At 41.7% G+C, this 21,960-nt stretch overlaps 1 protein-coding gene across 1 annotated transcript in view; it reads right to left on the minus strand.

Annotated features, from left to right (window-relative positions):
- Positions 1 to 8,770: 8,770 nt before the first annotated feature.
- c2h7orf78 (chromosome 2 C7orf78 homolog) overlaps positions 8,771 to 21,960 on the minus strand; it is a 28,394-nt gene continuing 15,204 nt past the window's right edge. The window contains 5 exon segments of the mRNA XM_080216586.1: positions 8,771 to 10,580; positions 15,338 to 15,415; positions 17,617 to 17,759; positions 19,172 to 19,256; positions 20,571 to 21,067. Of these exon segments, the coding sequence (XP_080072712.1) occupies positions 10,284 to 10,580; positions 15,338 to 15,415; positions 17,617 to 17,759; positions 19,172 to 19,256; positions 20,571 to 20,990 (1,023 nt within the window). The 5' untranslated portion in view covers positions 20,991 to 21,067 and the 3' untranslated portion in view covers positions 8,771 to 10,283.

Below are 21,960 nucleotides of genomic sequence, written 5' to 3' on the forward strand. Positions count from 1 at the left end.
TCTCCTAACTTCTCTCTTAAGCTATGTCCTCTAATGACCAACTCACTAGCCAGCTGAAATAACTTCTAGAATTATCTTATTAAACATCTCAGAATTTTGCACGTGAGCTGTCATTCTTGATTAGGCAGTGGTCCCAACAGCAGCTTGTAGGTTGTTCATTATTGGCGAAATACTGGTCCAGGACCCAAATGTCCATCAGCTTAGAGTTGTCTCCTGATTCTGGTCCCAGCTGTAGGACTTCTTTCCTTTTCCCAGAATTTAGCCCTCTATTTTTAACTCTGTCCTGGCCAATGGTATTTCTAGATTTGGCATTTTTAACCTATTTACCTCTTTTATTCTGTACATTATGCCCCATCTTATAAGTTCTAGGACACCCCACATGCTTATATACTTTGTACAAACATATGAAGTCCATTTGGCCCCTCACTCTGCCATTTATTATGATCTGATTGCAACATTAACTCAACATTTCCATGTACCCCAATAGCTTTTTACGCTCTTGCTTTTTAAGAATCTATCTAGCTCTGCTTTAAAAATATTAAAAGTTCGGCTTTCACCATCATTTGAGAGACAGAATTCCAAAGACTCACAACCCTCTACCGAGAAAAGTATTCTCCTAATCTTTATCTTAAATGAGCAACCCCTTTTTTAAAGGGACCCTGAATTCTCCCAGAAGAGGAAACATCCTCTCCACATCCACCCTCTCGAGACCTGTCAGGATCTTGTATGTTTCGATCAAGTTGCCTCTTACTCTTCTAAATTCCAGTGGATACAGGCCTAGCCTCTACAACATTTCCCCTTAAGACTATTCTTCCATTCTAGACATTAGTTTAGAAAGCCTCCTCTGATCTGCTTCCAATGCATTTACATCATTCCTTAAATACTCTCTGCAGTCTCATTATGGTCTCACCAATACTCTGAATAACTTTTCTACTTTTCTACTCAATCCAGCTGTCACTGATAACAATCTATTAGTTTACCTACTTACTTGTAGCACCTGCATTTTAACCTTGTGCAATACATTCATTAAAGCACACAGATTCCTCTGCATCTCAGAGATCTGCAATATCTCACCTTTTTTTTATCCTTCCTGCCAAAATGGACAATTTTGCATTTTCCCACATGATAGTCCATTTCCCTGATCTTCACCCACTCCTTTAACCTATCTAAGTTCTCTTGTAGCCTCCTTATGTCCTTTTTACAACATTCCTATCTATCATAGTATCCCTACAGTGCAGGAGGAGGCCATTCAGCCCATCGAGTCTGCACCGACCACAATCTCACCCAGGCTGTATTCCCATAACTCCACATATTTACCCTGCTAATTCCCTGTCACTAGGGTCAATTTAGCATGGCCAATCAACCTAATTCATTCATCTTTGGACTATTGGAGGAAACCGGAGCACCTGGAAGAACCCACGCAGGCATGGGGAGAATGTGCAAACTCCACACAGACAGTGACCTGAGGCCAGAATTGAACCCAGGTCCCTGGCGCTGTGAGCATCAGTGCTAACCACTGTGCCACCATGTCATCAGTTAATTTAGAAAACATACCTTTGGTCCTTTCATCTAAGTCATTTGTATAATTTGTAAAAGTTAAGGCCCCAGCATACCATTAGTTAAAACTTGCCAACCAGAAAATGACCTATTTATGCTTACTCTCTTTTTCATGTTAGCTATTCAATCTTTTATTCATGCCAATTTGTTACCTCCATACCATGAGCTTTTATTTTCCACAACAATCTTTGATTATGGCACCTTTTTAAATGTCTTCTGGAAACCTAAGTTTAGTATATCCACAGGTTCCCCTTCATACAGAGCACGTTTTACTCCAAAGTTATCCAACTAATTAGTTAAACATGATTTTCCTCTCCCAAAACCATGTTGACATTGTTTGATTATTGTGAATTTTTCCAAGTGCGCTGCTGTAACATCTTTAACAATAGCTTTTAACATTTTTCCTATGACAGATACTAAGGTAACTGGCCTGCAGATTTCTTATTCCGGTCTCTTTTTTCTAAATAAAGGAGTTAAAAGGGGTATTTTTCAATCTAATGGAACCTTTAACAAATCTGGGGAATTTTGGAAAATTAAAACCAACACACCAACATTTTCATTTGCCACTTTTGAAACTTGAAGGTGAAATCCATCAGGACCCGAGAACTGCAGCTCCACCAATTTGTTCAGTATCACCTCTCAGGGGATTGTAATTTTTTTGAGTTCCTTCTCCCCTTTTTTTCCCTGACTTACAGCTATTTATAGAATGTTGCTTGTATCCTCTACAGTGCCGACCAATGCAAAATAGCTATTAAATTCACCTGCCATCTCCTTATTTTCCATTATTAGTTCCTGAGACTCAATTTCTATAGGACCAATGCTTACTTTGTTAACTCTTTTCTAAAACATAGCTATCGAAATTCTTACTATCTGTTTATATATTTCCTCCTTCTATTAATCTTTTAGTCATTCTTTTCTATTTTTGATATTCTGTCCAATCTTCTGACCTGTCACCCATTGTTGTGCAATTATATTTTTTTCTTTACATTTGATACTATCTTTAAATTTTTAGTTAACTTTGGATAGTAGTTCCTCCCTTTGGAATTTGTCTCTCATTGGAATGTATCTATTCTGTGACTCTGAAATATACCGTTAATTGTCTGACACTACATATATCTCCATTGAACTATCCTGTAATCTAATCTGCCAGTTCACCTTAGCTGGCTCTGCTTTCATATCCTCATAGTTGCCCTAATTTAAGTTTAAAACACTAGTCTTGGATACACTTTTCTCTCCCTCAAACTGAATGTAAAATTCAAACATATTATGATTGCTGCTACCTAGGGGCACTTTCACTATGAGGTCACTAACTAATTCAATCTTGTTGCAGTATACCAAGTCTGGTAGAACCTGCTCTCTGATTGGCTCCAGAACATGTTGCTCTGGAAACTTAACTATAAACATTCTACTAACTTCTTATCTAGGCTACCTTTTGCCAAATGATTTTTCCAGTCTATATGTAGATTAAAATCCCCCATGATCATTGCTATACCTTTCTGCTATACTTCACCCTATCATGTGGGGACTGTTCGAGGCCTGGTACAACACTGCCAGAAGTGACTTCTTGCCTTTATCATTTCTCATCTCATCTCTACTTAGCTGCACCTATGGTTAGGATTGTATTTGCAGGAGTTCAGAAGAATGAAGGGGGGGGGGGGGGATCTCATAGAAACCTATAAAATTCTACCAGGACTAGACAAGGTAGATGCAAGAAGGATGTTCCCAATGGTTGGGGTATTTAGAACCAGTGGTCACAGTCTGAGGATACAGGGTAGATAATGTAAGACAGAGATAAGGAGAAATTTCTTAACCTGGAGAGTGGTCAGCCTATGGAATTCACTACCCCAGTAAGTAATAAGCACAGTAAGAAAGTGACTGGATTTTTTATAAATGACTGGTAAATGGCGAGTAGGTTGTTGTCCCTTTATGGTATCTTACTGCCTCTTCCAGTAATGCAGCAGTATCCCTGCTGTGGCACACGTGGGGTTCTCTGACTTTGCACTGATTAGCCTCTTTTGAAAACAGAAATCTCCCACATGACTATTTTGCATAAGTAATGAACTTTGGCCTAAGAAAATTAGTCTGACTTGGGAAAACATGAAGGCGCAGGGAGAAGTTAATTCCCTTGGAACTCTGCCTAGAAACAGAGATTGTCTTCCCTGGTTGCTCTGTGCTTAAAATAAGAGGGGGCATTTTCCAGGCCCACTAGCTCCTGGCCCATAGAATTGGGCATTGGGCAAGAAATGGGTTTGGTGCCGCCTTCATACCTGCCCGATCAGGTTCCTGCCAGAGCAGGCAGGAATCTGATAATCGTGTAAAACCCCTGTTTAGCACTTCATTCATGGGCTTGAAGCCTGATTCAATTCCCTCCCACTGTTCACTCGCCTCAACAGTGGGAGCTGCACCTGATGGGCTTTGGTACAAGTCCTGGCAATCGTGAACTGATGTGTGGGACCCCTAGTGGGGTCAAGGAAGTAAGTCCAGTGCCCATATGCCTGCTCCCACTGCCATGCTGCAAAGGGAGAGTCCCGTGAGGGTGCTGGGGTTGGTGGGCAGCTGAAAGGCTGGAATGAATATATTGATCACAGGACTACCTGAAATCACCATGCTATGGGTGATCTTCGAGTCTGCCAGGGTGGAAGTGGCAATCCAGCCACAGGACACCCGTCCCAGAGGACAGTATTGAGATCAATCCCTTGCCCTCAACCCATTCCCAACCAACCTCTAAGATTTGTTGCCCCTCCCTTTACAGTGGTAGAGGGCACATGGACACTGGATTTAACTCCTTGAGCCCCCCTTGGAGTCCAACATGCCTGGTGAGAGTGTCATTGCCAGGATGCCAGGGGAGAGTGCATTGTTGGCACTGCCAAGGTGCAGGGTCTGAAAGTGGGCCTGACTGGGAGTTTGAAGGAGGAGAAGGGCTGAGTGAAGGGCTCAGTTGGGTTTTTAGGTGGAAGGAGGTGCTGAGTAGGGGATGAGTGGGGGACTGAGGAGAGAAGTGGGCTAAGCGGGAATGTTAGGTCACCTTCATGCCTGCATGGAGGATGACCAGTTATTTGTTGGGGGGGAAGGATACCACTTTTTGTCAAGGGGTTGGTGGTGCTTCCCTGATCAGTGGTGGGACCAAACCTGTTTCTTGCCCAATGCCCAATTCTACAGGCCAACATGATTCCCACTGGGCGCTAGCAGGTCTGGAAGATGTCGACCTCTCATTTTAAGTACAAAGCAACCAGTGAAGACAATCTCTATTTCTGGGCAGAGTTCGAAGGGATTTAACTTCTCCCTGTCCCTTCATGTTTTTCCCGAGTCTAACTAATTTTCATAGGTCACAGGTCATTACTGAAAAGCCGGGCTGGCTGGTGGGATTCTCAGGATGAATAAATTTACATCCATCAGATGAGAGAATCCCACCTGATAGTAGTTGTCAGCGCCAGCAAGATACACTCCGGTTTTTGTATTGGAGTGGGCACTTGTCAATTTGGGAGAATCGCTGCCAAGACCTCAATAAACCAATACAAAATTCTGAAGAAAATAGAAAACAGAACCCATGGCCATCAGATGACTTTAGTGATGGAGGTACAAAATCTTCCCATAAAACGCTGAGGCCGGAATTCTCCAGCCGATAACGCCTCGTCGATGCTGCCAGTGACGATGGAGAATTTGGTGCTCAGCCAAATCTCTGTTCACTGCAGGAAGACCTGAGAATCCCGCTGGCATGAACGGCAGTAGAATCCCACCTTGACAGTGGGATTTTCCAGCCACCCGTGCCCCAAACCCGGAAATTCCCGTCTGAGGGCAATGGTCCTTTACACGGTCTGTCAAATTTTCTGACCCGCCTGCTACGATTCCTGCAATGGGCATGGACCGTAAAATTTACTCCTGAATGTTCGAAAATAATCTTCTGGTAATTTATGAAAAATAGATTGGGTCATTAATGCTTTGTTTTGATTTTGATTCTGCCACAATGCATTCTTACAAAATATAATACTACTGTTAAGTGGGAGTAACAGAACATCTGGAACATTTAAACTCCAGGCTTAGGCTCCAGGGCTCAAACCACATTATAACTTTTGCAACAATGCAAAGCATGAGTCAGACTGCAGCCACCAGAACATCAACAGAATCAGTGTGTCTGCAACATTCACTTTACTACATAACTGATTGGAGATATAAGTTAAACACTTTCACTGGTTTGTTTTCCTTTTTTGGCCACAGTTTTAATTATTTAAATTACTTGATCATTTCATAACCAGATATTAGGTCAAGAGTGCTACCAATAAACTGTGGCTGACACTTTCAAATGTTGTCAAACTACTACCTTTGTGTGGAACACATATCCCGTGTGATGGTCTCACCTTGGGAATTAGCACAAGCTCAATTATTATTAATTGTAAATTTTACTCCTAACAGATGCATGAAGTTGGAAGCACCAAAATCTTTGTTTGACATTGGCTCTTTGGAAAATATGGCCCCGAAACTGTGATGAGCCAGAAGTTTCTCTGACAAACCAAATTTATCAAAAGATTCACAGAAAAGAATCAACCATCAACCTCTACTGCCACCTAGTGCCTTACCTTTGAATCTTCTCAATTGTTAACAGAACCTAGTAGCTTCAGCTTGTTGTGCTGTTCAGCTAATCAAAGACAGAGCTGGGGCGAGATTCTCAGAGCCTCTTTGCCGCAGGGTCAAATCCCATTATGGCTGCTAACTCTCACAAGAAGGCCATAGTGCGATTTGTGATGGTAAGATCTCAATCTGAGATCATCTCCGCCATCCGCCAGTGACGTTTTCTAGGCGTGAGCCTAATTTCCGTGAAATTGACTGCATTTAAATATCATTAAATGGCTTCATGGCATTGTTTCCAGGACTATTGAATGCTGCCCCACTGGCATGATGTCACACGGCAAGAATCACCACTAGTTTTCAAAAATAAAAATCAATTCTGGTGACCGTGCTGGGGATGCAGAGGTAAGTATAGCCCCCAGGTGGTGAGAGGCGTGGCCAGACACTGCCCAGGTTGCACTATCAGGGGCGGGGCCCTGGGAGTTCCCTTACATTGGGGGGGGGGGGTGCCTCGATTTTTCAGTTGTGTTCGGGGCCTGCCCCTCTAAATTCGAGAGTTGGGGTGTTCCCCATGTGTTCTGGAGGATGGGTGGAGGGATCATCAGTGGGTAGGGATGGGAGGGGTTCTTTATCTTTCCTTTGATATGGGGGCATCCTCACCCTGATTTCCAATGCCAGCTTTGCCAGCCACTTAAAGCCTCCTCCCCTCCCCAAGCTGGCTGTGTGACCCTCGTTTGAAATTGCACAGAGCGATTGCAGTTTGATCAGGCCGGAAAAGACAGAAACCATAGTTTTTCTAACCTGCTCTAGCATTCTGAGCAATTTTTGGAAAATTTTCCCCTGTAATCTTTGTTAAACGTAACAAAGGAAATTGAATTAAGTATAAATAAATTGCTCATAAATCTCCACATCTGAAAGAAATTTTCAACTGTTGTGTCTTTTGATGACCTGGGAATGTGAATATGCCACCTAGAGACTTTTTGTGAGAGATTCCATTCTTACAATGAATTTCCCAATATCAATTATTCTAATAATGCAAGTATAACTGATCCATCTAAATGCCTGAAGAAGGCGTATCCTGGTGCAGTTTCCATCGCAATAACTCCACTAAATAATTGGAGAAGTTTGTGAGGTGTGGTTGCTAAGCTGTGGTATTTGTTTCTCTTTGTCACCATAGATATGAGCAAAGTTGAGGAGGCTGCTGACAACTTTTCTGAAAGTAGGTGCACGGTTTCACCTCTGCGACTAGTTGAAAGGTGATAGTATGCTTTTATTGAAGGAACATTGCCTTCATTGGTTTGCAAACACACAACACAATAATGTAAACCATACAAAAATATATCACTCTGACTTTGTACGTAATGTGATGAAATAGTCACTTTTCTGACTTGCACACATAAAAATGGTGTTTTGTATCCAATAAGTTTTTTTGTTATTGCAGATGTTTGCAGGGAAGAGAGAAGACTCGAAGTTTACATGTGCTTTGCACATAGGAATGACCTGAAAAATGGACAAGGGAGAAATCATGCATGTTGGGAGATTATAGAAGCAGCATGGAGGATATAAATTTTCTTTCTCTAGCAGTCCCTAAAAGCAAGGTGGATGCTTGCCATAGATCATATGGTAAGATTTATTTCAATGAGGGGATGCTGTTGTGCTGCAGCTATCTCAAGCTTCTGGTTGGAGTCAAGCCCTCTACTTTTGGAAACATTTTAGAGGCAGCACAGAGGTTGCTAGGTGCAGAGGTGGCTGTGTGAAAATCCCTGCTCGGTGATCCAGCACTTTGTGGCCTTAGAAAAAAAATACAATAAAACAAAAAAAAGCTCCAGCTTTGACTCATCCCTGCACACCCACACCCCCTTGCCTCATTCATGGCAACCAATACCATGTCATGCAAGTCTACCCACTCCATGTAATGATGCACGCTGCAGACTTTATCAGGAACGTAAAGGATATTTATTGACAAGGAAAATCTGTACGGAGGTCAGCAGCCCCCTGGCTGCCCTGGAGCAGCCCACCAGCTATGCCAATCCCAACATGTCTTCTACATGGTTTTTAGATGTACTCTACCTAAGGTAAGACTCCACTCTCTGGGATGATTACCAACTCTTGACCCAATGGGTCCTTTGACCCAGGTAACCCTCTTCTGCTGTGTTATTCTTAAAGGGACAATTACCACAATCCATTGTGCTCTCCATGCTAATCTATATCCCTCTACCCATACCTCATGGCCTGCATACCCTTCATGCCAACCTTTGCCCTTCCAACCACTCTCCATGACCTTTAATACCCCCTATGAACTTGGTACCAACTCAAGCCAACCAATGCCCTCCTCCACAAAGTATCCACCATAAACAGATTTTGGGAAATAAAGTGTTAAGTTCTAAGGCCTGATGCATTATTGCAATGATGGAGAGCCTCCAATTGGGAATCTTCATTGGCCTCAGCTTTTTGCAGGAAGGAGAGGAAGACCAGGCAGGTCAGGTAATGTTTAATTATTTTATTAATCACAAGTACATTAACACTGCAATGAAGTTACTGTGAAATTCCCCTAGAGCCACACACTGACGCCTATTCGGGTCAATGCACTTGACTAGCATGTCTTTTGGACTGTGGGAGGAAACCCACACAGACACAGGAAGAATGTGCAAACTTCACACAGACAGTGACCCAAGCCAGGAATCGAACCAAGGTTCCTGGTGCTGTGAGGCAGCAGTGCTAATCACTGTGGCACTGTGCCACCCATGGTAGCGTCACAGGTATTATGTGCCAACATGTCAATGCCCCCATACCTATACCAAGGTGTCTATACCTCACCAAACAGATTGTTTCATGTGGAGGCTCCAACCTCCAAAGGAAAATTATGACAGCAATCACAATGTTATTAAAGTGAAGCCTTCAGGCTGGATACTTCTCCAATCATCTGTGGGGTGTTTTTAATCATGTGAGGGCCGTTCAGCCAAACAGGTCACTGAACTCACTCATTTATAGTTGAGGGTCTGGGCTTACATTTATGAACCATGCTTAAGATGACAAATAATGCATTTGACATAGATTTCTAGTTTTCAATAATAAAATTGTTTATTATGTACAATGAAACTAAATACAGCACAACATTTCTTCAGGCATTTGTATGTATTTACCTAGCAACAATCATAGGAACTGGTCAGGGCATCTGGATCGGCCACAAACTGTGGCATCTGTTGCTGGGACAGGTGGAGTTAGCATGCACCCTATGACTGGCACAGCCAATAATAGAGCCAGCCTTACAACTACTTCTTGCAACAACTCTTCAACATTAGCAGCCACTAAACATTCACCAACAGATCGCATATTCCATCACTTGTACTTCGCTTTTCTTCTCACTTAGCTCCACCAAACAAATTCAAATTATGGTAAGCAATTAGGACCAAAATTCTATACTAAAATCAGAATTTGCAACAAGTTAGTATTATTAGCACAGCATTCATTTATTATCTGATTTCACCTTAATCCAAAATCCCACCCCTTTTATCACCATGATACAAGTTATAGTGAAGCCTGAAAACCATTCAAGTAACATTCTATTGCATGGTTGTAAATCTGTAATGTTATACCTTCACCCAGAAATTTGCTGCTTATGGAATCATAGAATCCCTACAGTGCAGGAGGAGGCCATTCGGTCCACCAAGCCTGTACCAACAATAATCCCAGGCCCTACCCCCTAATCACACATATTCACCCTGTGGACTGTGGGAGGAAACTGGAGCACCTGAAGGAAATCCAGTTTCCTTCTGGGAGAATGTGCAAACTCCACACAGGCAGTGATCTGAGGCTGGAACTGAACCCAGATCCCTGCCATTGTGAGGCAGCAGTACTAACCATGTGCCACAATGCTGTCCGTATCTGTTCTGATACCTGTTTAATAACAACAACTTTCATTTGCATATCTCAACACCTGTGTTAATATTGCAATATTTTTGAAGGTATTTCTCTCAAAAAAAGTGTCAGGACAACATTTGCTTGCTTGGAGAGGAAAATAGTTTGAACAGCTCATTTTTGCAACAGAGGTCAAGCGATTGGAATGGTATTATCAGCATTATTCTGTGACGGGAGTGTGCTTTTCAGAACACAGTCAGCTATATCATAATTTTGTACAGTGCCGCAAAGTAGGTGGTAGTGAATCAGAAACATGTCTTACTCCCCCCAATCTTAAGCTCCACATAGCTCATACTTGAAAAAAAAAGACAAAAAAAATTGTCATACTGTCTGGTTAGCCTAATAAGCAATATACTCACTTGACATATTGCAGTTAACACAAAAATACTGTCCAAAAATATATTTAGATTAGAGTAATTTTTTTGTGATTTCCAAAATAAATTGCTTAGCATTAATACAGGTTTGTCGCAGTGCTGCTGCGCTGTTTTGGTTCTTGCTCAATTACTGATTTCCGCTGGTTGTTTATGCTTCAGCTGTTGCTCCTGAAAGAGATGAGAATAAGATAATTTATGCAATGTGCCTGTGAGAACTGCAGCACAGCAACACATGAAATCACCGGTGTCTCGAGACCAACGGGGTCTTCCCTCCCCCACAGGGACATTCAAAAATGTTGTGCAATATAGGCCTTATACTACACAAGCAGAAAACGCTGCCGAGGGGTCATCCTGACTCGAAACATTGGCTCTATTCTCTCTCCACGGAGGCTGTCAGACCTGCTGAGATTTTCCAGCATTTTGAATTTCTGTTTCTGATTCCAGCATCTGCAGTATTTTGCCTCTATTATAGGCCTTACATTTCAGTTGATTTTCAGTTGATACTTACTCTATTGGTCCAGGGTATCTTTTTACGTTTAGTATGAATGCAAATAAATAAGGACAGTTTTGTGCTATAGATGCTTACGTACTCGGAATTGGGTTGAGACCCAAGGATAAAATCTTACACTAACGCAGTAAAGGCTATTTGTATCCCACAAGGCTTTTGCAGTCAACAGGGTAGGTGGGAGTTACATTTCAACAGCCTGGGCTAAATGTGAATTCAAAGCTGCAATCAATTGTCTAACCCGGATTTTCGACACACGAGAAGCATCTTATGTAGGACTTTTGCAACTGCCTTTGCCAAACGGCAACACAATGGTTAGCATTGCTTTCTCTCAGCACCAGGGACCCAGGTACAATTCTGGCCTCAGGTAGCAGTCTATGGAGTTTGCATGTTACCCTGTATCTACGTGGGTTTCCTCTGGGTGGTCCGGTTTCCTCCCAAATCCAAAGATGTACGGGTTAGGTTAATTGGCCAGGCTAAATTGCCCTTCAGTGTCAGAGGTCTAGCAAGGATAAATACGTTGAGCTATAGGGTGAGTGGGATTGGGGTCGGTGCAGACTCAATGGGCCAAATGGCTCCTTCTGCACTACAGGGGTTCTATGATTCTATGGAGAAAGTGCGTCTAGAAAGTGTTCACTGCATTTGACCAGCTCTGTACCTGTGTAGTGCATAAAAAGCATTTACTTCGCAGGCACCAAGTACATGGTGTGCAGAGACACACAATCTACTGGAAACTAGTTCTTGATCAACCAGTTGACCACAATCAATGTTTTGGGCAAAATGATTTAAATTGTCAGGATGAGTTTTTTTGGTTTTTGTTCTGAGAGAAATTTGTTTCATGTACAAATAAGGTTGCCAATTGTGATGAAGTGAATCTCTGGAGGTTTCATCACATGACTTTCTCCACTCTCCTGCCAGTAGTCGATCTACACATCTACCTTTGTGATGCATTGTCTTGCTACACCAGTTGGAAAGCAAAAAGGCTCCTTACTCAACTGGATAATTCTTAACTGTCAACCAAACCGTCTTTACTCCTATTTTCAATATTTTTAAAATTGAGCAAAGAGAAAACATCCTCATGATTTTTCTCCAGGCATTGTTGCAAGCAGTGTCCTGGAGATTAATTTTCAATTCATGAAGACTCCAGGCCAATCCTGGAGGGTTGTCAATCCTTAGCACTAAGGTCAGGACAAGGGACAGAGCGTTTTATTATTGGGCCTTTTCCCTTTAACACTTCCAGGACTTCGTGTTTTCCTGGAATGTGGTTGTTGAAGTAGACACAAATCGATCAGCCCTATTCTCACAAAGTGAGAGTCTGGGGGAGTGCGGTGGGGGGAGATGAAAAGAGAGGCACCACTTGTCTTATTTCATGACCTGTATGTTTTCTGCAATGGAGGGGGAGGGGAGGGGGGGTGGTATGGTGGCAATGCAGCCTAGAAGTTAATAAAGTGACTCTGCAACAAATCACACTGTTGCCTGCGCCTGTACTAACAATTGTTGGTGGATCCCTGTAGAAAGAACCACAAGTGATTATTCTATTTTTTTAAACTTCCAAGCATTTTAAGGTGTAATTAAGATGTTCTATGTTTACAGTTGTCCATTTAATGCCAGCACAATATCATGTCATGGGGCTAGGCCTGCATTCATTCTGAATCTAGACCATTTAAATGGCTGAAGGTGGGACGTCCAGTTGATTGTATGGCTGGACAGGTGCATGACATTTTGTTCCAAGCAGAGGGACCTTCGAAAATTGCTGGGATGTGTTTAGGGACCAGAGTGGTCTAAGTTTCTGAAATAATTACATTCAGTACAGCTTGGAACAAAATGTGTATTATAAACGTTGTGGCATGTATTCCATCACATATGAGAATAAATAAATCAAATTTGGTTATCTAAAGACAAACATCAATGCTGCAAATCCAGAGCTGCCTTTGTCTCTGCCCATTATTAATAATGTCAATTTGTCAAAAAATTTTCTATTTTGTGATTGCACAATGAAGTATAAGTATAGAACTGCTGGAGTCCAGAAACAGGCCATTCAGCCCATTGAATTTGCACCGAGCCTCCAGAAGAATATCCAGGTACTCCCTCCACCTGTTCCCACAACTGCATGCATTTACCAGGGTCAGTTTCCCTAACCTATGCATCTTTAGACATTAAGGGGTAATTTAACATGGCCAATCCATCTAGCCTGCACATCTTTGGATGGTGGGAGGAAACTGAAGCACTCAGAGGAAACCCATGGAGACACAGTGGAAGCATCCAAACTCCACACAGACAGTGACCCAAGGGTGGAATCGAACCTGGTTCCCTCGTGCTGTGAGACAGCAATGCTAGCCACTGTGCCACTTTAATAACAAATAGATAAATATAAAATCCACATAATCAGTAACATAAGATTACATGATAACAGAGCATAGAGAGATAGCTCTGTGTGCAGTCTTCTAGATCTACCTTGTCAACAGTTAGCATAATGTTCAATAAAAGATAGAGTATGATAACAGCATTTATTCCAGCACTATTTGTAAATTCTGATACTAATACCGCATCTAAGACCAAAAACAATAATAACAATGTGATTTGCCAAAGTCTGCAATGCATTCTCATCAATAGTGTCCATCTTAGATACTGGGCCCGTGGAATGGATCTGGGGATTGGACCTGTATATTATGTAGTATGTGTTAGCTGTCGCTTAGTGATAGAGCTCTTACTTCCGTGGCATAAAGTGATGGGATCAAGTCTTATTACAGAACCATTAGCACAAATTCTAGTTTGGCACTTCAGTATAACACTGAGGAAGTGCTGCAACATCAGTGGTGTTGTTTTTTGGATGAGGTGTTAAATGGAGACCTTAGCCGGAATTTTACCACCCTGCCTGCCACGGGAATTAGAGTGGGTCAGGGGCAGACAATGGGAAGGTCCATTGACCGTGGACGGGATTTTACAGTTTCGGGACAAACAAGGCTGTAAAATCCCGTCCCTTGTCTTTGCAGGTCGGTGGAATAGATCCCATGGCACTGATTGAGGGAAAAAAAATGACTTGCACTCATTTAGCATTTTTACAACCTGACAATACCTTAAAGCCTTTTATGGCCAATTAAATAATAGCAACACTCCAACAAAATTGGGAAAGAGGAACATATTCAAAACACATATGCACGAAACAGAGAATCATAAAATTGTTACAGTGCAGAAGGAGGCCAATCGGTTCATTGTGTCTGCACTGATTCTCCTGAAGACCATTCTCCTCCCTTCACCCTGTAACCCTGCACACTTTTCCATTTCAGACAACATTTTAGTTCCCTTTTGAATATTTCAGTTGAACATGCTGTTAGCATCTCATCCGAGTACTCCCCCAGAAGTACAGTGCAGTGTCAGTCAAGAATTTTATGTTCAATTCCTGAAGTAGGACTGGAGCCTACAACCTTCCAACTCAAAGGTGTGAGTTCTACCAACAGGTTTGAGTTATAGATAACACCCCCGATATCCTAGCCAATATTTATCCCTCAAATAACATTATAAAAACAAATGATCAGGTTATAACTATGTGCACATTCCTTATGAACCAATTCATTCCTGAATTTCCTACACTACATTACATCAGTGAGCCCACTTCAGAAATACATAGAGACTCAATGGACAGATGGAGATTGGGCCAAGAATCACAAATAAGTTATGGGATTCATTTGGGAGTGAAGTAACTATAGATGCCTATACGCCACATCTTAGCAGAAAAGGAAGATAATACCCCAATTCTGTGATTAAAGTCTGATGAAAATGACATGTAAATGAACAGCCTCATGAAATTCCTCATGCTGTCTTCTCCAACCACAGTTCACACACTTTGGGGTACAATATCCAATTGATTTACCCTAATAAGTGCATAATTTTGGTGGAAGATTGGCAAAAGCATGAAGCGTAAGCACCTCTTATCCATTCTTGCCCCTCCTCATTTTGATGGAATGGTCTGTGCATAATGAATTGGGGTTAGTTGTATCTTTGTGTGATAGTATAAAATGTGCAAAAGCAAATCGGCAGCTATTTTACATCTCTTCAATTTTTATTTACACTGGAGCCATTGGAAATAAAACTGAGAGAGATATAAAACAGGCTACCAACTCACTATAACCTAGTATATAAAGTCACAATCTACTCTCAATGCATACATTGCAAAATGTGTAATGGAATATGTCTTAGAAATCTTCACACTCTAAGTCTTTCAAAATTAATATTAAACCCCAACACGAGGTCAAATGTCGTCAAACTACACTTTTAAAATTGTCTCTGAGAATGCCTATATTGTGAAGGTAAATCTGCAACGTCTGAAAATTTTCTTGCTTTTGATTAATTATCATATAAAATAATGCATTGTGCAAGAATACAGCCTGATATATATGAAGTACTTCAGCCATTCACCCATGTTTTGCCAAAGCTTTGTAACTTTCTCCTCCACTCGATCCATGAAGACACTGTGTGCATCCCGATTCCTCCTGTGTCTCTGGAAAGGAATTAAAATGATAACAGTCGTGTTTCATGCCAGACAGATATCACGGCAAAATTGTGCTCAGGCTACATTAGAAGGACGAATTAAACGCTTTTCGCACAGCTGCTACGGGCTGAATTTTTAAATAGCCACAAAAGACATGAGTGGAAGTTGATGGGTCCTCAATTCCCTGATACCAGTTTACTGCCACGTTTCTACCTCTGGGCCATTTTGAAACTCAACACAGGGTGGGAATAACTATCCACCTGCAAGTGACCGGTAGCTAATTATGCTTCATTAAGGGTCTATTGAACCCACTCCAATGATGCTGACTGGAATTTACCAGTCAACATGTAACCCATTCATGAAGTCCGAAATAGCGAGGTACCTAGAGAAGAATTGTTTGATAGAGCTGACGCAGTACGGATTCATTAAGGGGAAGTCATGTTTGACGAATTTATTGGAATTCTATGAGGATGTGACTAGTGCGGTAGACAGAGGGGAACCGGGGGATGTAGTGTTTCTCGATTTTCAAAAGGCGTTTGATAAGGTGCTGCACAAAAGGTTGCTTCAGAAGGTTAGGGGGCATGGAGTTGGGGGTAAGGTGTTAGCGTGGATAGAGGATTGGTTGTCTAATAGGAGGCAGAGAGTTGGTATCAATGGGTGCTATTCTGATTGGCGGTTGATACCTAGTGGAGTGCCGCAGGGATCGGTGCTGGGGCCTCAGCTATTTAATATTTATATAGATGATCTGGAGGAGGGGGCTGAGTGTAGGGTGACGAAATTTGCTGATGACACGAAGATGAGTGGAAAAGCAAATTGTGCAGAGGGTGTGGAAAGTCTGCAGAGGGATCTAGATAGGCTGAGCGAGTGGGTGAGGACCTGGCAGATGGAGTACAATGTTAGCAAGTGTGAGGTTATTCATTTTGGCAGGAATAATAGTAGGAGGGATTACCATTTAAAGGGCGAAAAGCTGTAGCATGCTACGGTGCAGAGGGACCTGGGGGTCCTTGTGCATGAGTCGCAAAAACCCAGTCTGCAGGTGCAGCAGGTGATCAAGAAGGCGAATGGGATGCTGGCCTTTATAGCGAGGGGGATAGAATATAAAAGCAGGGAGGTCTTGCTGCAACTGTACAGGGCACTGGTGAGGCCGCAGCTGGAGTACTGTGTGCAGTTTTGGTCACCGCACGCGCAAGGATATTTTGGCCTTGGAGGGAGTGCAGAGGAGGTTCACTTGGCTGATACCAGAGATGAGGGGGTTAGACTATGAAGAGAGACTAAATAGACTGAGTCTGTACTGGTTGGAATTTAGAAGGATGAGGGGGGATCTTATAGAGATGTATAAGGTAATGAAAGGGATGGATAGGGTAGAGGTAGAGAGATTCTTCCTGCTGAGAAAGGACAGCAGGACTAGAGGGCACAGCTTCAAGATAAGGGGGGGGAGCAGTTTAGAATGGAGTTGAGGAGGAACTTCTTCACTCAAAGGGTGGTGAATCTCTGGAATTCTCTGCCCGTTGAAGTGGTGGAGGCTGCCTCGCTCAATATATTTAAGTCACGGGTAGATAGATTTTTGGTAGACAAGGGAATTAAGGGTTATGGGGAGAAAGCGGGAAAGTGGAACTGATCCACTTCAGATCAGCCATGATCTTATTGAATGGTGGGGCAGGCTCGAAGGGCTAGATGGCCTACTCCCGCTCCTATTTCTTATGTTCTTATGTTCTTATAACACAGCCTGGGGATGAAGACAGCCTCCCAGTGGCAGGCCAGTGCTGCATCAACCATTGTTGAGGCCACCCAGTGAATGGTTCCCTCTCCACTGGAACGAAATGGCAGCTGTGGCCAGTTTTTAAAAAATCCATCTGTCCTCCATCTTGAATCACCCTCCCTTTCCTAAATATATCTCTGATGGTGAGAGTGCCGACTAGCAAGGATGGAAGGCCTTCTTTTGGCCCTGCAGCCCCACCTATTCTCAGGTTATCCTTAATTGGACAACAAGCATGCTCCCTGAACACTAATCAGCCAGCTTGTCATAAACTACCTCGAGTGTCAGGTGCCAATGTAATGCACCTGATATTACATCGGTAATATCAGGGATATTACCGATATCCCTGGGATACCGCAATGTGCCCAACTTCAGGTATGGGACTTCAGGACTAAAATTCAGCCCCAAATATCTGGGATGTGTTGAATGACTGCCTGATAAATTAAGTACTGACCGTATAAGAAGCTGATTTCTGTGGCCAGGTTTCTTTCCTCAGGCTGAGCTGTGGGTCCCATTTCAATTCCTGAGGTTTGTGAGTCTCAAAACGTTGAGAACGTGTGCCCTTTAGCTGCTTGATATCTGGGAGAAGCTTGTGAGCTAATGAAAGAAATGAAATATCAGTTAGTTAATGTATGATTCACCTGTAGTCAATCCAATAACTTTTCCATAGCATTGCTCAAGTGGTGCTGTCTTTCAGTTGAGATGTTAAACCAAGGCCCAGTAGCCCTTACAGGTGAATCTAAAATACCCCACAATTCTATTTCAACATATCATAAACATGCATGTTTACTGGCAGTCAGTTAGGCCAGGTCGGCATTCGCACCTTAAAAGGATAGAACTGGTTTCAAGAACAGAAGTTTTCAGAAGCGGGGAAATCCATGCAGCACCAACAGCAGCATGGAGATGAAACAGAAGGCTCATAACATACAAACAACTTGAGAAGCAAAAGGAGCCTATTTGTTGGAAGATGGCTTAAGTCAACTCTGCTCAGGGAATGACTACCAGAGAGGTGGAGATGTTTGATTGTGGGAAAACAAATATGAGAAGGTGAATGGTTCTCTGTTTAAATCAAACTGAGTTAAAGATGATTAAATAGGGAATGTCAGTTCTGATATGCAGATGGTAGGATTTGTAGGACAGATAGTTTGAAAAGTCTGAGGACACATACCAATTGACTCAAAAACAGCCTCTTCCCTGCTGCCATCAAACTTTTGAACGGACCTATCTCGCACTAAGTTGATCTTTCTCTACACCCTAGCTATGACTGTAACACTACATTCTGCACTCTCCTTTCCTTCTCTATGAATGGTATGTTTTGCATAGTGCACCAGAAACAATACTTTTCACAGTGACAATAATAAATCAAATCAAAGTAAGCTTGAAGGGCTGGATTCTCCGACCTCGCCTCAGCTGGGATTCTTTGATCCTGCTAAAGTGAATGGAGATTTGGCAGAGTGTCAAATTCCCTGTTCTCACTTGCAGTGGGGCATGAATGGCTGGAGAATTCCAGCCTTAGTGTACTGAATAAATAATTCAGTCAGTTTTTTACACTTGGTAAAATAATGGCAATCTGTTCATAATACTGAGTGAAAAAAGTCTTAATTCCCTCAACCAAATCAATCCGTGTGATTTCAAATAGCACACCATTTACTCCACCTTTAATTAAAGTCATTAGTTATTTGCTATGAGTGTGTCTGCTGACTGTAAGTATTCACATTTCTGATTGCAGATAGTGTAATATTTTCAATGCTAAGCTTTAGACATGATTCTCATCAGTATGAAAATTGCAATCCATTAAATCCTTAGAAGTGGAAGTGATCATCAAACATTTTTATATATGCAGTTGTTTGTTTAAGTGATAATGCACTTTAAAATCATTACACATATCATGAGCATTGGAGGCAATTATTCTCAACTATATGCCCAGAAACAATTAAAAATGTTTGCTCCTTCAATCATTTGTTACAGTGGATCCGCATTAATTTCCTAATTTATCACAATTAATATACCTGTGTTTAAGTCCTTTGATTTGAGCTTCAGATTGAATGGGTCCCTGTCAAAACTGGTCACAAAGTTTGGAATATTGGTGTCATACTAACAATAGAAGAAAAAGACAGCTATTATTACCATTGCATGGAGTTTGCAGAAATAAACATACTTTATCACCATGGCAACCTTTGTATGTGTCTACAATGAGAAACGTAAGATCGGCTACAATTATTACCCAGCAATGCAGTGTAATGGCAGGAGTTTGGTACTGCAATTTTCCATACGCTTAAAGATAAGGGTTTACGGATGGATTTCCTCCCACAGTGAGATCCTCATCTCATTGGTACAGTTGGAATGAGTTCTTATTATGTCAGGATTTTTGAAACTTGAGGGAAAAGTGAAGTAGGAAGTAATAAAGGATTGTGGGAAGAGAACAGGGCATTGTGATTAGTTTTGGACAGCAAAGAACTTGCATGGACTTGAAAAGGCAAACATGATATGCTACGGTGTGTTCTGTGCTGTAATTTTCTCAGACGAGTACATCCCCCATTGTTTTACACATTTCTTGAATGGAAAATTAAGGTTGAAGTGGTGAATTACAGGTGACAATTTCTTCATCCGAACTGCCCTGGAAATACCGTGATCCACCGTCTTCCACCCTCCCTCACCCTCTTTCACCCTCTACTGGAACTACAGGGCTCCTGGAAACAGGCAAACTGATGTACTATTTAGGAGGTAGGGAGGCAATGAAGGGTGAGGTGGAGTGATAATTAAATGAGATCTTGCACAGAATAGGATGGAAGCAATACATTTTTGAATCAATTGGATTTTATGCAGTTAAAGAGGTTAAAAGGAAGGCTTTGAAAACTTGAAGTTCACAGATGACAAATGCACAAATGAAAGTTTCAGTATTGAGATGAAGTGCTGCTGGGAATGAATGGTATTCTCAGTGCTGGTAATAAGTAAATGTGGTGATAGATTAGAGGTGAGGATTAAAGTTCAGTTCATGTCAGGCTGCAGTCCAAGGCTCTGCTCTGTTGGATTGAGCTTAACTGATATTTGGGCTGCCAGAAATCAGGGGAATAACATAGAAAGTTTCTTGCAGAGGCTGTACAGCATCATTTCAGTCTTGGCAAAGTTGAGCAACAAAAATGCTCCCTCATCAATAACTTGGAATCGGATAGACATAGACATTACAACAGTAAAGTCATAAAGTAGGCAAGTGGGAGACTGCAGACAATCATAGACCTACACACCAAAGATGACAATACTTTCAGGAGAGAATGTTTCATCTGGATTTCTGCACTCTGTCATGCTTTAGGAGCTTATGTGTGTGTTTACAATTATAATACATCCGTCTGACTGCAGGATAGCTGTCTCTCTAATTCATAATTAGAATAAATATGAATGAATAAATACCTGTCTGAAATCATGTGGTTTTGGATCTTTAAAGGCACCAGCTTTATACTTTCCGTACTTCACAAACATAATATTAGCTTCAAATGGATCAAGAATTTTAAACCTGCAGACAAAGTTTGAAGTCCCTTTTTTGACAACAACTTCAGGAAACAGAACCTTCCTACATGTTTCAATCTTCTTAAAATCTTCTGATGTGTTTGCTTTTCCCGAAGCCAATTTCTCACTGGATATCATTGAGGATGTGTAAAATTGTGGACTGAAATCTGGAGGTTTTCTCTTCCAGATAGAATGCACTGGTTCTGGTTTTGGATGAACATTGTTTTTGCTTCTAGTCAGAGCCAGGTTCTGCCTCGCACTAAATTTGATGTTTTGCAAAAATCCAAAGGACGGTTCACGAAACAAAGCGATCCTTGGATCCATTTCCTCATTTCATTGGCATCCCATGGATAAAAATTGACTTTGGAGCATCAAGTTTCAAGAGTAGCAGTGAAATTCTTCTGCAAGAGGGCAAAAAAAATGTTAGGAGTGTAGTAGAAGGTCTGGCACAGATAGGGTTAATGGGGGACTGAATACAGTGATGTTGACATAGTGATGTAAGAATGCACATGACTTGTACCCATGGTCCGTCCAGTGTTGGACAAAGCTGTGTATATGAGTAAGCATGGAGACAGCTCCCAGCATGTGCCCTTTTCCTGTACATTTGTAAATAGCTGTAAGAATCAAAAAAGATTTTTAGTTAACTTACATATGATTATGAAGAAGATTCCTTTAGACCTATCAAATTGAATCGAACTCCACAGCATAAGGACAGCTTGTGAAAACAAAAACCAAACCTCACAGAAAATGCAGAAAAGAAATAAAATGCTGGAAGACTGGGAAGATCATTCAACAAAGTAATTTGACATGAAAAGAAATTTGAGGAGCTGAGGCACAGAGGAAAAATCACCAGAAAAGCATCTTAAAGTAAGGCTTGGAAGCTGAAGGCAAAAAATTAAAATTCCTCACTTAGGTAAAAAACACCATGGGATTTCTTGGAAGTCCAACTTCTATTCCCAGAGCACAGAGCCAGCAGAACTAGCAGGAATGAGCTAAAACATTTAAATTCCAAGATTAATAAGTCCTGAGAAATGTTTATGCACTTCAGTGGTCAAAATTCCCTCTTAAAAACTCTTTTGAAAAGTCAGATCCTTGAGTTGGTGTCTGAACATGTGCCATACTCCAGACAGAAAAAAGCACTTGGGAGAAGCTGGCTTCTAAAATCAGACAAGAGCAAGCAAAAGTCAGGATTTGACAAATTTGTGATTTTAAAGTAAAACTCTAAGCAAGAGAAATCTGCAGGTAACTGATCCAGTCATTGCTGAAAACATGATTTCAAGCTGAGTGCAATTAC

The sequence above is a fragment of the Carcharhinus amblyrhynchos genome, chromosome 2 (assembly GCF_965287045.1).
Source record: "Carcharhinus amblyrhynchos chromosome 2, sCarAmb.v2.hapA, whole genome shotgun sequence".
Lineage (NCBI taxonomy): Eukaryota > Metazoa > Chordata > Chondrichthyes > Carcharhiniformes > Carcharhinidae > Carcharhinus > Carcharhinus amblyrhynchos.